We start from the raw sequence: 13,061 nt of genomic DNA, 5'->3' as shown, positions 1-13,061 counted from the left end.
GAGGAGGACTCCCATTTATAATGTGGAACATAACTAGCTTAAGTACTTAATGAGCTTTACAACAATCGCTTCTAACTTGTGGAGAGGAGTATTCTCAAGTAACATGGGAGTTGATAGAAGGATCTAAAGTTCATTTTGTTGCATTTTTGGAGATAAGCTTTGGGCTTCTTTTGAATGCACAATAAGTAAAGAGTCGGCTTCCACCGAAATGTTTCTAATGCAACTAGAGGTGAATCTAGGATTTCTGGAACATGGGTTCACCACTAAAAAGAAAAAGAAGGAAAAAATTGTATTAAGTAGGACTTGATCCCTAGAAGGTCTAGACAAATAACTCTAACCTTCAACCAAGTGCTCCATTTAGCTTTTTTGTAGCATGGGTTCCAACAGATAGTATTATACTAATTTTAGAAAATATATACATAAAATACCTAATTTTACGGAGAGACCATGTGTTCACGTGCCCCAATTTTAGCACCTAAAATCGCCCCTGAATGCAACGTTCAAGACACCATGTTCCATAATAATAAATATCACCAGAAAAGCTCCTCACTATGCCACCCGGTCCAAATTGTCCTTCTCTACAACTGCTACCCGGGAGTATTTCTTAATGGGATCACAGTAATTGCTCCAGGGAATGCATAATTCAAATTATGGAAATTTCATTTGAATGCTGCTTTACGGGATTTCAGAATCTGCATTTTGGTCTTGAAAGTTGATGGTGTCTCTTGGCTAAATCTGCTGCAGCGCGTGCTTATCATTCTCCTTTTGTCCAGAAAATAGTTCAGCTTGAGTTGCTTTGACAGAAATCTCATGTTGTCACTATCAAAATTGATTCTATGAGTATGCTAATTCTACAGTCTAACTTTTTGTAGTTGTTGGAAAAAGAAGTTTAACAGGGGATAGTACTCACCTTCATGCAAGGGGAATAAATGATTAGTTTCAATGAAACTTTGAAACTTCTTTTTGTTGTTTGCATGAACCACTTTGTAACATTTGCTAAGCACTTGAGATGTACCTTGAATCTTTCATCACCTTTTATTTTATCCATAATCAACTTCTTCGCTTTCTCCTTATAATAAGCTGAATGACCGGTTAACATAGCGGATTCTTTCTTACAGGAATTACTATCGAAGTACATAAATGAGGATGAACAGAGCAGGAGGTTTGAGACACATTATTTTAACTGCTCATTGCTACATCTAAAGACCATCAAGTTCATTGACTATTTTGGACCACTAAGTAAATATAAGTCAGCGCTACCATTGGTAAAATATTTGCTCAAGCATGCAATCGTGCTAGAAAAGTTCGTTGTTACTGCCAGAATCAAAAGGAATGTTGCGTCTCAGGATTATGTTAAAATGGAACAGGAGTTCCTAAGCTTTCCAAGATCCTCTCCACACGCTTCAGTTATCTTTTCTTATTGATAATCTTGGCCCCTAACAGTTGTATTGGTTACAACATACTTAACATCATGGTTGAAACTGGTTTGTAGCTTATAGACAAAAATAGGATTATACTTTTCAGTATCCAAGGAGTTATTAGTAGTTTTTCATTTCCAAGTAACAGTGCATTTCTTGAATCAGCATTTAAGAAGGATTGCTCTATATGTTTTGTGATTTCTATTCATATTGCTGAATCCTGATCATGTTTTCATAATCCTGATCATGTTTTCATACTTTGAAACTTCAAGGTTGAAAATCATTTTGCCAAAATAGTACGTATGTATCCAAGGACTTATCTCTTTGGCCTGTGTTATTTTTTATTGGTGGAAAAGAAACTTTAAAATATTTGTCAGTATTGAAGGAGTTGTTGGTACTTATTCCTTTCGCTGCAATTAGAATAGGTTCTCTCTCCCACTTTATTTCTTTTCTAAATAAAGAATTGGAACCCGCAAGGGTGGCTCAGTTGGTTGGGCATGGGGCTTTCATAATGGATGTCTCAGGTTCGAAACCCCCTACCTACGAAAGTAGGGGATTTGCTTTCTGGGTCGAGCTCGTCGCACATGGCTTGCCTAGTGCGGGTTACATCTCCTGTGTGGTTTGCGGGCTATTGCACAAGAGCGGGGTTTACCCGGTGCGCACCCCAAAGGGTAGCGGCTGCAGGTTCCCTTATCATCATAAAGAATTGGAGGGTGATGATATGGAGGTTGCTTCCTCTGGGAGTTCTCCTCATTGAGGAAGGTGCTAACCTAGATTACTCAATAACGTTAGAGTAGCTCAATATGTTATACAAGCTTCGTAAAGTAGAACCCCCTTGATGTGAATTGTGGTGCACCACGACATATATAGTAGAACCTTTTTCGGAGTCAATCCTGTTGCACCTGTTATAGAGTCAATCTCGTTGCACGTATCTCAGGTTGCTGCTGTGATCAGTCCACAAAGGCAAAATCCAAGAATTTCAGGTAGTTCAGAACACCAGGTGTCTATTGCAGAACCCTGCTTTTTCTTCATGCTCCTCCTCAGTGTCCTTGTAATGTCAGCACGACCCCTCAGAAGCGTTCTCCCAATGAGGAAGAAAAGCCCCTATGGTCAATTTTCAATACTAGTAATAGATTTGAAAGAAAAGTGGTAGACATTAAGAACAATATTTTCCGAGAGTATTGCAGCGATTGTGTGCTCAGAGTAATGGGTTCAATGCCGGATGGGGGGCAAATGTGTAAGTTTCATAAGTGAGCCAATTGATGGGTCAAAGAGGCTCAAAATTGGCAGACATTGCTTAGTCCCTTGGAAGTGAAGCAAATATGAAAGCAGAGAAAGAGAAAGGAAGTGCTGCTAATCAGCTCCGACCAAGGCACTGATTGTTAATGGATTTCCTTTGAAGCCTGGAAGTTATTGGTATGACAAGGAATTTGAACTTTAGGGATAGGTAACTTTGTCTATTGAAGTTTAACTAATTATTCCTTGTAATCCCTATTGGGAGGTAACAATATAGTGCAACATTGATTTCTTAATATAACACGACGGATGGAAACCTGACAAATTTTTTAGTTATAACCTGAAGTTTACCGGGAAGCTTAGTCCTCATGCAAGCAATGTGTTTTACACTGTAAGTTTTCTTGTCTGTAAGCTGTGAAAGTTACTTCGTCTTTTTTGCTTAAATTTGTCGTTTATTGTCATTCTATATCTTTTATGGATTTCTTCCACAAATGTTTGCTGCATCATTGATTTTTTCTTGACCCTACTACAGCTGCAATAATTGTTTCTGGTTTGTCCAGAAATGTTGGGTAGTTTTACTCTTAAGTTACTTGGACTCTTCGAAAGTGGTGTTGGATCCTCCAAAGGATACAACACGCACCCGATGACATTTTAGGAGAGTCCGAGTAACTTAGGTTGTACTGATATACTGAAGTTAATAAATATACATCCAAGAATCCATTTACTCCCTCCGTCCCATAATAAGTGTCACCTTAGCCAAAACACGCATATTAAGAAACCAATAATGCAATGTGAGGTTTATCAAATTACCCCTATATAATAAAAATAAAATACTTTTTCCTCTTGATTAGAGCTTGCACAAGTAGTAAACCTTTTGTCATTGGGAATCCAACAATACCAAGTTACTATGTGGCCTTTTTAATCATCATTTAGATGTCATTTTAACTTGTCATTTTTTGTCTAAGGGTCAAATTGGAAGAAACTAGCCAATTTATCTCTTAGTTTCCTAAGGTGACACATATTATGAGACGGAGGGAGTATATCTCTGAGATTATATTTCTAAGAGTGAGTTGGAAATGGAATGTGCCTTATGTTTTGTATCTGTTGTCATCTTCTAAAACTGTCCAACTATAAAGTGGTTCCCAACTCGTAATTTATTGTGATTTGCTATCCTTACGTTGAGACCTCTGGCTGCCTATTGGTCAGGATTCTGGTACCGGTTTTAGCAGGTTGCAATTACTTTTTCATAAATGGTAGATTGCGTTAATGGATGAGGAAAGTCTCTTATTACCTAAATCTTTGCTGTCTTGAAATTCTTTGAAGGATGTATAATGTTTTAGATTTTACCTAATTTAGCAGAAAACAGAAGTTCAATAAACATATGATGAAGTTTCTACTTATTCACTTATTTTCTTGTGAGTATGCTTTCTCCCAGTTACTGTCGTTAACTTCTACTTTTCCAGTATTTCACTGCTCTAGTTAGTCTAGTGACACAATTGCAGGCGTATTTTCTCTAATAAGAGAACTAAGCACTGGAACCACATCCCATCATGTGTGCTCTGGGCGTTAACTGACACTGAACTACTGAGAACTGAATGAAAGAAAACAACAGGCGCGTTGAAGGACAAGCAGAAGCCACTCGTGACTGAAAACTGCTTTTTGGTGTAAATTAACAGGATGTTAATGCAGCTATTGCTGTGAGATGCTCAGCCAGTTGTGTTAATAAAATCTTTCTTTACTTATCGAAAAGAAGAAAACATTATGCTAGTTCGGTAATTAAGAGGTCTAGAGAGGGGCCATTGGTTCGGCATTTGCCTGTTTTCCTAGATCCATCAATTTGCCTTGACATGAGCATTTTGTACTAAAGCTGCTCACTGTTGGCGAACTTAAAATACGAAAGCTGCTCATTTGATATTTAAGAGACTATTTTGAACATACTAACAAAGATAAGGGATCATTTTTATCACTCTCTGCTTTTATGAGGTACCAGCTAATCAGAGCAAATGCCAACAGAATGAATGACGGATGCAAATGGGTAGAGATATTTGAAGATGTTCATGTTGTAGTATTTTGTGTTGTCGACTCGTGAGTCACTATGATCAGTTATGGCTTGCCCTGGAGGAAAACAGTACCAGCACACTACTTCAGAACAAGAGGATGCATATCAAAGAATTCTTTGAAACAATGGTCAGATGCCTCTTGTCCAAAGAAACACTATTTGTTTTAAGGCAAAACACATAAACAAGCCCTTTAACTTGGCGCGAGCTGGCAACTATGACCTTAAACTTTGCTAGTGCACAAGTAGGCACTTAAACTTGCCAAAAGTCGAACATGTAAACACAAATGCTGACGTGGCGCTGACGTGGCATATAATTTTGTTCAGTGTTATGTCAATGCCACGTCAGCGTCACATCAGCATTTGTGTTTATATGTTCTAACTTTTGGCAAGTTTAAGTGCCTACTTATGCACTAGCAAAGTTTAAGGTCATAGTTGCCAACTCGCGCCAAGTTAAAGGTTTTGTTTATGTATTGTGCCTCGTTTTAATCTTGAACAAGTATGATCTGTTCGAGGAGAGTGTCCATCGTGTACCATTGGACACTTGCAAGTGATTCAGCGATTTTAGTCCAGTCCGGACTCGCAATAGTAACCAGTCACTCGTGATAGAAGTTTAAAGATCTCTATGCTTCTCACACAGGTAGAAAGCTATTTGTGTACATGAGGCATTCATGTATGAAGGGAGGTTGTGAAGTAGACATATTTTTTCACATTTCCTTATCATGGTCCTTTTTAATATGATTGTGTTTCAAGTGATCAGGTGGATCCTCTCTATGTTTTTGTCTGTTGTAAGTGGCTTTAGTAACACGACCAATTACACGAGCAGGATATTTATGTATGATCTTATTCCTTTGCCTGTAATTTTCCTTTTTAAAGCTTCAGAAATGTGATCTAAGCATGCATGTCCAAAAGAGAATTAAAGCATTAGGCTTGGGGGCCGAAAAGATTCAAATCGATTATTTGTTGTGACAACAACAAATGAACTATAATTTTATAACCTACAAAATTAGGAGGGTTATTAAGTGTACAGAAATGTACCGTAAATTGAAGAGTTTGCGATTATGCATATGAATTTAATGAGTTGACTATCGATGTACCTTGAATAACAAAAAGATTATTAGATGATTATGCATATGAATATAATGAGTTGACTATTGATGTACCTTAGAAAAACAAAAAGATTATTAGATAATCACGCTATCGTGGAAACTGGAAAGAGTACGATGAACTATGATAACACTGAAAAGACAACACTAGCATCAAATGATATATACTTGAAAATTCTCATGCTTATACGATCTAGAAAAATTTGTGGGTCAGGAATTTTCTTCGAGAGCAATTAATGGCTGGGTGTAGCGGCGTCAAATGAGCGGGTTGGGTTGAAATTGGGTAAGTCAAAATAGGCTGAGCCAATTAATGGGTTGGGCTAAGATTGTCAAAACTTATTTGCGCTGAAATGGGCTAAAAATGGGTTGGGTCATGACTCACCCAACTCGACCTAATTTCATGAAAAATCATTTTTTTGAAAAAATATTTTTGGGCAATTCGCAGGAATGCCCTTATTTTGGAGTGGTCTTTAATTTTTGCCCATTAAATTGGTGGTTTTTAATTTTTACCCTTCATTAGAACTTCTTGGTTTCGGGTTTGAAATCGCAAGGCAAAATTTTACCTTCAAAACTCTGCCTTAAGGCAAAATTCTACCTTGCGAATTCAAACCTCTGCCTTGCGAAATTCCTTCTTTTTTTTACGGAGCTGGGATTCGAACCCAGAACCTCGGAATATTAGGTGAAGGACAAAAATTAAAGACACCAATTTGAGGGACAAAAATTAAAGACCACCCCAAAAGAAGGCCAATACGCACAAAAAAATGAATATTTTTCCACATATATCAAACACACCCCACACTTATGATATATATGTTACAAAAAAGTGAATACATAATAAAAAATAAAGTATATCTCAAGCAATAAACTCAAATTAAAGTAAATTCTAAAAAATGAGCTAGAATTGGGCTGGTATTGAAATAAGTTGGAGATCACTTTAAAATGGTTTATGTTGAGTTGAACTAAAATCATCTTTCTGCGCAGAATATCCTTCTTTTGGGTGGTCTTTAATTTTTGTCCCTCAAATTGCTGGTTTTTAATTTTTGTCCTTCACTTAAAAAGGTAGCCGAAAATACCCCAATATTCTGGGTTTGAACCCCGATCACTCAAAAAAAAAAAAAATCACAAGGCAATGCTTTACAAAAAGTATGCCTTATGCAGCAGACTTTGGCTTAAGCATAACTAAAGTTTGCCTTTTCTGGCATACTTTTAGTTATGCTTAAGGCAAAGTCAGCCGCATGAGACACACTTTTGCATTAAGGCTAACCACTTTTGCCCTAATTGACATATTTTTGCTACCAAACTTTGGCTTACGATTTTTTTTTAAGAAAATTTTTTGACTGAGCGAGGGTTCGAACCCGAAACCCATGGGTTTTATGCGAAGAGCAAAACTTAAAGACTACCAATTTGAGGGGAAAAAATTAACCAATTTGAGGGGCAAAAATTAAAGACCACCCCATCGAAGGGCAATCCTGCAAATTGCCCAACTAAAATCGAATCTAATATGAAATTATCTTGAGCCGAACCCATAAAATTTTGGACGGGTTGAGCAGGCCATCAACTTTTGGGACATCTTTGACATCCCAAGCTGGGTGCAATAGCATCCAAATTTATTCTTATTAATCATCCCCAAAGCGTGAAACATTCAAATTTATTCTTATATTATTGAAATTGAGCAACTTTGCTGTTGGTTGGACTTTTGATCTAATAGTACTCCTTTCATTAGGAAAATAATTTTTTTTCTTTCTAAAACTAGTATACAACAACAACAACAACATACCCAATGTAATTCCACAAGTAGGGTCTCGGGAGGGTAGAGTGTACGCTAACGCTATCAATCGAGACAGGTCGACCCGGTCCGTCTCGAACCCATTAGAAATAGTGGGGATTGGGATTTAGGGGGTAGCGGTAGAGGGATGGGTCATAACATGGGGAAAATTCCTCTCGAACCCGCTCCCATCCCGGTACGACCCGATTCCGTCCCAGTTTGAAATTAATTGAATTTTTTTTTAAAGTATTTATAAAGGCTTGATTTCTTACTTGAAATTATTTTTCTTCTTGTAAATACTAAAAAAATACAAGTCTTTATATTTTTATAAAGACTTAAATTATATCTAATATTAACTAATAAGTTCAAAAAAATAGTCGTTGCGAAATAAACTTAAAGATCTTAAAGTTATAAGTTATAAATATATATATTAAGTAATAACTAAATAAGTTTGAAGTTTATAAAAGATATATGTTAATTTAAGTTATAACTAAATATAAATCTAAAAAATTTACATTTAATTATTAAGTTTGAAGTTTATTAAAAAAAAAAAAACAAAACAAAAAAATCCCCTCAAACCCGTTTGACCCAACCCGCCCCGTCCCGTTCTATCCACTATATAGCCGGACGGTGTGGACCTCCCCCAAAATCCCACCCCGTCCCTGTCCCCATTGGATCCCTCCTTTTTTTTTTCTTTTTTGTCCCGCAACATGTCCTGTCTAGTCAAAACAGTCTTGTGTCGTCCCGTCCCGTCCCGTTCGATAGACTTAGTGTAAGCAGACCTTACCTACCTTGGGAGTAGGGCTGAACACGAAAAATCGAAAAACTGAACCAAACAGATAAACAAACCAAACCAAACCGAAAAAAAAAACCGACATTTATTTGATTTGGTTTTGGTTTCAAGTATAAAAAATAAAATGAAAAAATCGAACCAAACCGACTTTATATATACATATTTTAAAAATTATATTTGTATATATATGTGTGCGTATTTTAAATTATTTATGGAAAAATTACAATTTATATTATGTTTCTATACTCTTCGACCATGCTTTTGAACAAATTACTTTAGCATATTTCCATGTCTATAGCAAGCTCTGGCAAGGAGTATTATATCTATAGACCAGTGAGTCACTAGTACTATTACTACTTTGGCATGTTTCCATAGTAAAGATGTGGCAAGTTTTTATTTTTACAAAGGTAATAACTAGTAAAGGTGTGACAAACTTTTGTGGCAATATCCAGTTTTCTATTTCAGATGAGTTTGGTTTCAGATAGTGACTACATTGTATTTTAAAATACCAACAAAAATCGAAAAAATAGATAAAAACTGAAAAAACCGATAAAATCCGACAAAAACCGAATAGTAAAAATTGATATAGTTTGGTTTGGTTTGAAAATTTGAATAACCGACTTAATTGGTTTGATTATTTTTTAAATAAAAACCGATCCAAACCGAACCGTGAGCACCCCTACTTGGGAGGTAGGGAGACTGTTTTCGAAAGATCCTTGGCTCAAAAGATAGCATGACAAAAAAAGTTAAGACTTTCTAAAACTAGTATGTGATGATTAATTAGGATTAAGAAAATTATTTTTTGTTTTGTTTTTCTAATTCTAATTAAAAGAAAGAAAAAAAAAAGAAGTTAAATACTAACACACGAAGATCAAGTATATCTAGAAGACTAAAACAATTAAGTGATGATTAATTAGAATTAAGAAAACTTAATTTAAATATACTACTGTCTCTGTCCAATCTATGTGATACACTTTCCTTATTAGTTGTCCCAAAAAGAATAATACATTTCTATATTTAGAAATAATTTAACTTAAAACTTTCTTTTTTAACCTTAATGAAATGATTTACGACTACACAAAAATTTATGACTTGGTTTAGACCATAAGTTTAAAAAAAAGCACTCCTTCCCTCCCAATTTAAGTGTCTTAGTTTGACTCGATACGAAGTTTAAGAAATAAAGTGAGTCTTTTAAATCTTGTGGTCTTATACTTGTCTTGGAATTGAAAAACTTACTAAATATAGAAAGAACCACTTTTTTTTTAGGACAGACTAAAAAAGAGAGTAAGAGGGTGTTTAACTAAGTTTATAAGTTGATCAAACTAGCTTATAAGCAATTTTTAGCTTATCTATGCGTTTGGTAAATATTAAAAGTGCTTATAAGCCAAGTGCTTATAAGCAAAAATAAGTCATAAGCCATAAGTTGGTCACCTCCAACTTATAATATTTTAGCTTTAAGCACTTTTACTTTGACCAATGATTTTACTATTCTATCCCTAATTATGTTGAATAATTCCTAAAACACCTTTTTTAAAAACAAAATTCGAACCCTCCCCATGATTTTACTCCTTCACCAATTCTTTTAATCTATGACTTCTATAACCTCTTCAACATCAACAATTTTATTCTACAAATTCTCCTTGGTATTATTTGGGTGAGAAAATTCTCTGTTATGTTTTTGATCTGCATATTACATAAAGCTACGTTACGAGGTATTTTCTAATTTTTAAATTTTTGGTTCTCCAACTTGCTACCAATTCCCTTCTACCAACTGGACGTGAATGGTACACGCGATTTGTAGGTTTTACAAATTATGGAATTCGATCCCATTCCTCTACATTCTAGGAGATTCGTTGTTGGTTTCAAAAGCTAATCAAATCATAAAAATAAATATTATTGATAAATACAAAATATGAGAATTCAAAAAAGAAGTAAACTGAAAACATGAAACCCTTTAATTTAATATTTATTAAGAATAATACTATCTAATCAATTTTGAACTAAACCTAAATTGAGACATAAATCATTTTGTATTTGAATCAAACAATTTTTTATTTTATTTTTATGAATTATTTGAAGAGGACAACTATCAATCTGGAATTTGAAATATTGTAATAATCATGTTCTATTATTATAAACAGCTTCAAGGGAATTTAAATCATGTTAACACAAAAAAAATTGCTTATCAGCACTTTTTTACCAAACACTTCAACTGCTTATTATTAGTTTCAACACTTTTGTCCAAACACGTAATTGTTTATTTGTTAAATCAATTTCAGCACTAAAAAATGCTTATTAGCTATTTTAAATCAGCTAAGCCAAATAGGCTCTAAGAGACTTCAAGTGGGACGGAGGGGGTACTTTTCCCCCCCCCCATAGGGTTCAATTTGGGTACATCCTGCCCAAGTTGGTCTAAGCCTTTAGCTGAACTGACCTAGGGTTTTCTACTTGGTGTCGACAGTCATTCTTGGTTGTTCATTTCATAACTCAAATTTCAACTTTACCAAACCGCAATTGAATGTTCTACATCATGGACCGAATCAGTGATTTGCCCGACTCAATTCTAATTCACATACTCCCTGTGTTGCTCGACGGTGATAAAGAAGTTGTGAGGACCAGTGTATTATCTATGTAATTGCTCGTTTTTTTTATTTATTTATTTAGCATAATTGTGTTATTATTCTAATTTTTGAAACTACACCTCTTAATATTAGAAAGAATGGGTCATTAACAAACGTAGCATATAATGAGTGATGTTATTAAAGTAGATATTCGTTGTGAACGAGATTATAGACTTATATTTTTCTTTTCTTTTGAATTATATTTATTTAAGTTACATTGGAACTTACTTATGTAATGTTGGAATTTTGACATAAGAGTATTATGTTAAACATTTTCTTTTGAATTTTGAATTTATTTTATATTTTCGGTTTTAATTTAGGGAAAAGGCATAAAAACCCCCTCAAACTTGTCCCAAAATACTAGTGGCACACATATACTCTGCGGGGTCCTATGACCCCCCCCCCACCAAGACTATTTTAAAACACATATATATATATATATATATATATATATATATATATATATATATATATATATATATATATATATATATATATCCTTGAGTGATGATGTGACACAGCAAGGGTGCTCACTCTTTTATAGGAGCGTGTGAAGCAAAAAATAGTCAAAATTGACTGATGTGTACAAATGTCAATTCTTAATTGAAATGAACACTATATTAATTAATTTGATTGAATATTTCCTCTCTTTAACCCCTTCCCATCTGTTTCACCTTCGTCGTTCAGCCATGGCAAACACATAGTTGGCCGTCCCTCCAGCAACTTTTCTCTTCTCCTTTTTTCATTCTTTTCACCTGCAATATTCTTTTTCATTTCCAAGACCTTCAAACTCTCTCCCAAAAAAACACACAACAAAAGGAACCCTCTCAATTTCTTCAACTCTGCATAATTCCGAGCACCTTCCGCATCATTTCTCAAGATCTAATATGTTATAATAATATAATATAAAGCATAACTAAGTGGATAGTTTGCTCTTAAATTTCATCATCAAAACTTAATCTAATTTGTGCTACCCAGCTTATCACTAAAATCAAATTATGGGAGATTGAAAGGAAAAATTAAGATGATTGACATCTCAGATGTTACATATATCATTAGCGTGTGCAAATTTATGATTTTTATGAGGTCTTCAAATGGGTTATCTCCACCAGCCATGCCAGCCGAGAAAGAAGATGATAGATGGACCCACTATTTAGTTGAACTTTTAAGAGATTAGTTGTTAATTGTTCTTTTTCTTTTCGATGTTGTTAGAAAAAATAATAAGATGAGGTTATAATGTTTTGTAGGGTTTGAAGGAGATGGAGGAAGAAGAAAGAGTGGGGAAAGGACGAAAGAAAGGGAGGAAGGATTAAAAAAAGTGAAAAATAAAATAAAATAGGCGTGTGAAACTCACTGCACTATAAAGATCTGGGTATGTCATTTTAATGGTGTATATATTCCTATTTAAAATAGTCCCACAAATATAAGTGTGTACCGATATTTGGGACAAGTTTGAGGGTGTTTTTATGCATTTTCCCTTTAATTTATTTGTTTTAAGACATTGACTTGTTATGTCACATCAGATGTTTATTTTTCATTTACAGTTGATAGATTTTTTTCTTGTCAAACATTTGAATGATGTTATAGCATTATATTTATAATATTAATATTCTTGTCAAATATCCAACCCATGATCTTCTCACAAAAAAGTCTGCTTTTAATTTTTATAATTAATTAAAACTAAAATATTATTAATTTAAAAATGTATATCAATTAATATTTATAATATTAGTTACAAATATATGATTATTAATTAATATATTTTCAATAAACAACGTGTTGTTAAATTCTAATTTAATGTCATTTATAAAGGCACATATTTTTAAATATCAATTTTGATTTTTGATAATTAAATTTTATTTTTAAATTAAACTAATCGCGTAATTTGCAACCAAACAACGAAGCTTGTAATTACACTTGTGCAACCAAATAAGACGCTTATAATTATCCGTAATTACGTTATGACAAAAAAACAGGATCATGTAATTACAATATCGTATAATTACTAAAATGTGTAATTACTACCACCAATTCCAATTAGCAGGTGGCTTTCCAAACAGACCCTA

General features: G+C 34.2%; 1 protein-coding gene across 5 annotated transcripts in view; it reads left to right on the top strand.

The window, feature by feature from the left end:
- Positions 1-13,061, top strand: part of LOC132058112 (F-box protein At5g03100-like) — a 42,510-nt gene that overhangs the window by 16,328 nt on the left and 13,121 nt on the right. The window contains exon 3 of one of the 5 annotated variants that reach the window (XR_009415191.1): positions 1,119-1,214. The exons of 3 other annotated variants lie outside the window; for them this stretch is intronic. Coding sequence is in view for 1 of the 2 variants with exons in the window: in XM_059450678.1 (XP_059306661.1) it covers positions 1,119-1,424 (306 nt within the window). In the remaining variant the exon portion in view is untranslated. Of the gene's footprint in view, positions 1-1,118; positions 1,605-13,061 lie in introns of those variants that run through there. One more of the 5 variants, XM_059450678.1, reaches the window with a different exon arrangement.

The sequence above is a fragment of the Lycium ferocissimum genome, chromosome 1 (assembly GCF_029784015.1).
Source record: "Lycium ferocissimum isolate CSIRO_LF1 chromosome 1, AGI_CSIRO_Lferr_CH_V1, whole genome shotgun sequence".
Taxonomy (NCBI): domain Eukaryota; kingdom Viridiplantae; phylum Streptophyta; class Magnoliopsida; order Solanales; family Solanaceae; genus Lycium; species Lycium ferocissimum.
Note: the sequence above shows the minus strand (reverse complement) of the source record. Positions and strands in the feature narration are given on the sequence as shown.